Source organism: Oncorhynchus nerka, linkage group LG7 (genome assembly GCF_034236695.1).
Source record: "Oncorhynchus nerka isolate Pitt River linkage group LG7, Oner_Uvic_2.0, whole genome shotgun sequence".
Taxonomy (NCBI): Eukaryota; Metazoa; Chordata; class Actinopteri; order Salmoniformes; family Salmonidae; genus Oncorhynchus; species Oncorhynchus nerka.
Window position 1 is genome coordinate 82,346,347 of NC_088402.1, and position 7,643 is coordinate 82,353,989.

At 41.3% G+C, this 7,643-nt stretch overlaps 1 protein-coding gene across 1 annotated transcript in view; it reads right to left on the reverse strand.

Annotated features, from left to right (window-relative positions):
* Positions 1-7,643, reverse strand: part of LOC115132510 (uncharacterized) — a 153,024-nt gene that overhangs the window by 91,736 nt on the left and 53,645 nt on the right. The window contains exons 3-5 of the mRNA XM_065021095.1: positions 4,508-4,680; positions 2,210-2,430; positions 1,153-1,310 (exon numbers count right to left, since the gene is read on the reverse strand). Of these exons, the coding sequence (XP_064877167.1) occupies positions 1,153-1,310; positions 2,210-2,430; positions 4,508-4,680 (552 nt within the window). The remainder of the gene's footprint in view (positions 1-1,152; positions 1,311-2,209; positions 2,431-4,507; positions 4,681-7,643) is intronic.

A 7,643-nucleotide genomic window follows, 5' to 3' on the forward strand; every position in this document is an offset into this window, starting at 1 on the left:
GGTTGAACTTCCTGACTGATGTCTTGAAATGTTGCTTCAATATATCCACATCATTTTTGTTTCTCATGATGCCATCTATTTTGTGAAGTGCACCAGTCCCTGCCGCAGCAAAGCACCCCCACAACATGATTCTGCCACCCCCGTGCTTCACGATTGGGATGGTGTTCTTCGGCTTGCAAGCCTCCCCCTTTTTCCTTCAAACATAATGATGGTCATTATTTTAGTGCCGTGAGTTTTGTTCTCCGAAATAAAAGGCTCCTTTGGCTACCCACCTTCTGCTCTCCTGCTCCTGACTCCCTTACAGCCAGTTACGCATACCTAACAATTCCTCCTCCAACAAACTTAACAGTTGGCACTATGCATTGGGGCAGGTAGCGTCTCCTGGCATCTGCCAAACCCAGATTCATCCATCGGATTGCCAGATGGTGAAGCGTGATTCATCACTCCAGAGAACGCGTTTCCACTGCTCCAGAGTCCAATGGCGGCAAGCTTTACACCACTCTAGCCGACACTTGGCCATGGAAACCCAGCTCCTGATGAACGGTTATTGTGCTGATGTTGCTTCAAGAGGCAGTTTGGAACTCTGTAGTGGGTGTTGCAAACGAAGATAGACCATTTTGACTCCTTACACGTTTTAGCACTTGGCGGTCCCATTCTGTGAACTTGTGGGGTCTACCACTTCACGGGTGAGTCGTTGTTGCTCCTAGACATTTCCACTTCACAATAACAGCACTTAAAGTTGACCTGGGAAGCTCTAGCAGGGCAGAAATTTGACAAACTGACTTGTTGCATAGGTGGTATCCTATTACGGTGCCACGTTGAACGTCCCTGAGCTCTTCAGTAAGGCAATTCTACTGCCAATGTTTGTCTATGGAGATTGCATGGCGGTGTGCTCAATTTTATACACCTGTCAGCAATGGGTGTGGCTGAAATAGTCAAATCTACTAATTTGTATATGTAGTGTATAATAATTTACTGAATATGGGGGGGGGGGGGGACATCAAGCAGAAGTAGGGAAAAGACAAGACTGCAAAAGGGACAAAGGGAATTTTATGAAGGACATTCAAGAGAAAGATCTTGCAGAAGTAGGGAATAGAGAGACTAGGCCAGCCAAAGTGCAAATGGACTGCAGTCCCAGGAACCCATACTTACGCTGGTGACTTTACGGTAGATCTGTGCAGCATTCTGGCACTCTGAGTAGGGGTATTCTGAGGTGGCCATCTCCAGCATGCACATCCCAAAGGCATAGACGTCCACTGACTCGTCATAATGTTCCTCGTACATCTCTGGAGCCATGAATTCAGGAGTACCTGGAAGACAGGATAGCAGAGCCAACTGAAAAGGTTAATAACCTGATGAATAATCATTTGTTGGCTACTTATATTTGCTGGGTACTTATATTTGCTGGGTACTTATATTTGCTGGGTACTTATATTTGTTGGCTACTTATATTTGCTGGGAACTTATATTTGCTGGGTACTTATATTTGCTGGGTACTTATATTTGCTGGGTACTTATATTTGTTGGCTACTTATATTTGCTGGGAACCTATATTTGCTGGGAACTTATATTTGCTGGGTACTTATATTTGCTGGGTACTTATATTTGTTGGCTACTTATATTTGCTGGGAACTTATATTTGCTGGGTACTTATATTTGTAAAATGTCACACATGTACATGTGTAATATGCAAATAATAATGTAAATATTTTTTTTGCATGCTAGCAGATACCCATAAACTTCCAGTCATTACGCTAATGATAGTTAGCATTGGCTCGTAAAACTACCTCTAACTTCCTTCATACTGGACACAGAGACATAATAATGGTATCCACTCTGGGGAAGTAGATAATGGGCCTCATTGCCAAAATCCATTTAACATTCCCTTTGAGTGGCAAGTTAGTACACTAGAGCTCGACCTAAGAGCAACAATAATCACAGCAGAGACTGTACACAGATCATACTGCCTTGTTGGAGAGTTGCGGCAGCTTATAAAATATTAATTATGTTGCAGAGTGACCACAGATTATAAAAGCCATTTGTACAACATAGAGACCCATTAGCACCTATTCAAGATGAATTGCCATTTGTAATAAATACATCGGAAATCTTACTCACAAGAGTTCTGACATACCTGTGGCCCATTAGAAATGTCAATACCCTTCCCATAACATAAGACAACAACTAATAACTGATTATCGTTAGTTACCTATGACACTCTTAGCAAAGGAAGTCCTCATGAGAGTAGCCAGTCCAAGGTCTCCTATCTTGACGGAGCCGGTGGGGCCCGTGATGAAGATGTTGTCACACTTCAGGTCCCTGTGAATGATGGGAGGGGTCCGGGTGTGGAGGAACTGGAGGCCCTTCAGGATCTGACGACACCAGCTCCTCAGGACCTTAGGCTTCATCACCTTGAAGCGCTTTAGATACCTGCAGTCAGGACCGGACAGGACAAAATATTATAACTAAGGTCAACAGTATAATGATTATGATTTATATCGACGGAGGCACGACTGTATGACCACATTTGTGACACATTTCAAGAAGCTAGGTGTATGTCACACGTCACTACTTCACAGGAGAGGCATTTGAATGATTTTATATATATTTTGAAATAAAAATAAAAAAATTTTTTTTTTTTTGCAGAAATGCCTTTTGGAACATGTGAACTTTCATGTGCCTTAATAACAAGCGTGTACGACATTTGTAAATACAAATAAAATTGTTAAATTGCAAGCCTAGTTGGTTTAGCCACGGAAAAAGAGAGGAACCTTCCCACTAGCCATGATTGGCTGAGATAATGGATGGGCTGGACATGCCAAGAGATGAGTTGGGATTGGTCTGCCATGTAGAGCGCTTCAATTTATAACATGAGCTGCTCAGTATGTGGAGATAATCCTTGCTACCACATTTAATATATATATAATGTTAGCCATGGAGAACTGCAAGTGTTGCTACTGCTCTCAACAACATTGATGCCCTGAATTTAGCCGGCGCTATCAACAAATATCAGTGGGAAAAAGTTGTGATGGACTACTTTTGTGACTTGACAAAATGGACCAAACAAGCTGTAGCTAGCTACAGACAAAACAGAAAAGACATGCTGCCGTGAAGCATTCATCCATGTATATGGGTAAGAGTCTAGCTACATTTTCAGATATTATACACTTCTAATTTTGTCAGAATGTTGTTTTCATTGCAAGTTAAAGCATACTGTTAGCTAGCTAGCGAATGTTACGTGTATGATCTGTGTAGGAATATTGTTAGTATCTCTGAAAGACATTTGCATTGCTAGTTATAGCCTAATGTTAGCTAGATAGCTAACACTGAACCTAGTTGGTTAGCTTTAGCTACCTGCAGATTCATACAACAGCATTTCATGCATGGTGGCTAGCTATGACAATCTGTTTATACTGTAGCTATGAGTTGGATTTATGGTTCATTGTTTAGCTAGCTAGCTACATGTCTAAACAAGACTACACTTTGCCAGAAGATTGTATGACCCATCAAGTTAGCCAGGTGTGTCTGCGGGTGATTACGGCCATCTATTGTATTTCTTGAACATGTGTCCATGTCTAGACAATAGTGACCGATCCACTTAGCTAGATGTGACTGGGGGGTTGTTATAGCATTTATTTCACGTGACCCATCAATTTAGACAAGCGTGTCTGGGTAAGTATCATCTCTAATAATTATAAAATATTTATGCAATATTTTTTATCTGGACACTTTGTATTTTTGATATTGCTACTATGCAAATATATACATTTCACTGTACTGTTTACACCTTCTGTATCCTGTTCATGTGACAAATAAAGTTAGATTGACCTGCACCAAAGACTAGATAAAGTGTGACTTTACCTGGAGTTTTTCCTTATTGTAGGCTACTACTTTCACCACTTTTAGTCTTGATATCTATGGTTCTTTACTACACTACCTGACGCACTCTGTTTAGCACATGGCCTCACATGTGAATCCTAAAGAGATAGGTGGGGGCTAAGGCTTAAGAGGGTGTGAGCGATGCTGAATGGGTGTAGACAAAGAAGAGCTCTCCAGTAGGTGTACCAAAACATTCAAGGACCATTTTCTCAAAAGTGTAGTGACACATTTATCAACTTTCAAAGCAGAATTACTTTCCCATTGTTCCTCAACTGCAGTGTATGATATGTCATTATATTTCTCTGAGTCTCTAATTATATCCATTGTAAAAAATGTTGCTACATCGAGGCGAGGCGGTAGGTCATATTTGGTTATAAGTGATTTGTGATGCATCTATATAAGGCTTATAGAGGCTTCATTAAACTTCATGAGAAATACTTTATTTAAAGTGAGACCTTATTTCTACAGAGAGAACATCCTCAAGAATGCTCTGATTAGCCAACTCACTGGTTCCAATTTACAGGAAGCTAGAGTGAGCCGTCATCTCTTTGGTGTAACCCTATTTGACGCTGAGCAGTGGTGTACATGTGTATGTCGGTCTGTCTGTGTGTGTTTGTCTTCTACCCACGTTTTGAGTGTCCCCGAGGTCATGAGTTCGGTGACCAGGACGATGCACTTCTTCCCTCGCAGCACTGACTCCCAGGAGTCATAGAAACGGACAATGTTAGGATGTTGGAGCCCCTTCAGCATCTCTGCCTCCTCCTTAAAACGCTGCTGCTCCGCCTTGGTCAGCTTACGGTCCTGTAGACACATAGGAATACACACAACGCAGGTTAGACATCAGTGAGAGCACTTGGTTGTGAGATCAAGTTACAAAGATCGATACCTGCACACCGTTGAATGCTCCAGCAGGCCAACATTTCGACCCCAAAGGTCTTCATCAGTAAGAACATACCCACAGCCTAGACAGCGTTCAGTGCTACACTCCTAATATTGTATAAAAACAAACAATGGGTTTAAAGTGCTTAGGTCTGTTTTAAAGTGACATAGGATCACACTTTTGCACATTACACCATCACCATACACTGAACCTGAAACCTGTGACAAGAAGAATGCTTTCAGGTGACGATGCATATACTAAACCTGAGTTTACGTGGAGCATGCTTCAGGAAACAGTACTGTCAACAACAGATCTAATACTGGAGAACTATACCTATTAGGAAACAGTACTGTCAACAACAGATCTAATACTGGAGAACTAGACCTATTAGGAAACAGTACTGTCAACAACAGATCTAATACAGGATAACTATACCTATTAGGAAACAGTACTGTCAACAACAGATCTAATACAGGAGAACTATACCTATTAGGAAACACTACTGTCAACAACAGATCTAATACAGGAGAACTATACCTATTAGGAAACACTACTGTCAACAACAGATCTAATACAGGAGAACTATACCTATTAGGAAACACTACTGTCAACAACAGATCTAATACAGGAGAACTATACCTATTAGGAAACAGTACTGTCAACAACATATCTAATACAGGAGAACTATACCTATTAGGAAACAGTACTGTCAACAACATATCTAATACAGGAGAACTATACCTATTAGGAAACAGTACTGTCAACAACAGATCTAATACAGGATAACTATACCTATTAGGAAACAGTACTGTCAACAACATATCTAATACAGGAGAACTATACCTATTAGGAAACAGTACTGTCAACAACAGATCTAATACAGGAGAACTATACCTATTAGGAAACAGTACTGTCAACAACAGATCTAATACAGGATAACTATACCTATTAGCCAGGTCTCTTTACACTACCAAGCAACCATGTTTAATTGAATTACACACCTACGACCACTAGATGGCGGCATCGGAACGTAGTTTCCTCTGCATCAGTGGAGAGCCAACACCCCACCTCAGCCTGTACAACTCATTCAGATGCATCTGCCACGCTGCTATTAGGCCCCGTATGGTGGATGCTGCAGAAATCCATTCACTGGCAGTATATCATTGGGGAATACACACACACATACACACACACACACACACACACACACACACACACACACACACACACACACACACACATACAGAAGTATACATGCACACACATGCAGACAGCCAAACTCATGGTGGAAACAGACACACACAGCACACACACAGCACACACACACACACACACACACACACACACACACACATACAGAAGTATACATGCACACACATGCATGCGCATGCACACACATGCAGACAGCCAAACTCATGGTGGAAACATACACACACAGCACACACACAGCACACACACAGCACATACACACACAGCAGACTACTGACTGGCTCCTCTGTTGGCTTCTGGCAAATACACACTTTGGATATATTCAGCTACTTGATGAGAAATGGTGATGCAGGTACACTGTTAGAAAACATAGAGCACATAAAATATGCTATGCGATACATATTAATTTCAACCCAGGAGAAATGACAGACTCAAACACTTCTCTATTACAGGGTAAAGAAAACAAAACTAAGTCAAAACCATTCCACATGCTTTTATACTATTAGGAACTGCTGAATGATTTGACATGTATGTATGATTGGATGACAGGACACAGTTATGTATGATATCAATAAATTAATGTTGAAGAATATGGGCCCCTTAGCCATTTCACAAATGGCAGCTGTCCTAACAATTGTCACCGTAAAAAGAACAAATAAAGCATTGTGGGTTTTTTGTGGTCATTGACCTCAGTTGACCTTGTCACTTGTGGTCTCTTAGGCATCATTCAACATCACGCTTTAGACTGAATAGGACAACAACCAAAGGTCATGACATGAGGCGGGGAAACCGCAGACGTGACAATTGCAACAAGTGGTGACAAGGCATGATGGCCATATTGCAAAACAAAGCAAGAAACTACAAAAAAAACTACCATCCTCTAACTAGCACCTGTCAGGTTCATGATAACTACCATCCTCTAACTAGCACCTGTCAGGTTCATGATAACTACCATCCTCTAACTAGCACCTGTCTGGTTCATGATAACTACCATCCTCTAACTAGCACCTGTCTGGTTCATGATAACTACCATCCTCTAACTAGCACCTGTCAGGTTCATGATAACTACCATCCTCTAACTAGCACCTGTCAGGTTCATGATAACTACCATCCTCTAACTAGCACCTGTCAGGTTCATGATAACTACCATCCTCTAACTAGCACCTGTCTGGTTCATGATAACTACCATCCTCTAACTAGCACCTGTCTGGTTCATGATAACTACCATCCTCTAACTAGCAAAAAAAATCCAGAAAATCACATTGTAGGATTTTTAATGAATTTATTTGCAAATTATGGTAGAAAATAAGTATTTGGTCACCTACAAACAAGCAAGATTTCTGCCTCTCACAGACCTGTAACTTCTTATTTAAGAGGCTCCTCTGTCCTCCACTCGTTACCTGTATTAATGGCACCTGTTTGAACTTGTTATCAGTATAAAAGACACCTGTCCACAACCTCAAACAGTCACACTCCAAACTCCACTATGGCCAAGACCAAAGAGCTGTCAAAGGACACCAGAAACAAAATTGTAGACCTGCACCAGGCTGGGACGACTGAATCTGCAATAGGTAAGCAGCTTGGTTTGAAGAAATCAACTGTGGGAGCAATTATTAGGAAATGGAAGACATACAAGACCACTGATAATCTCCCTCGATCTGGGGCTCCACGCAAG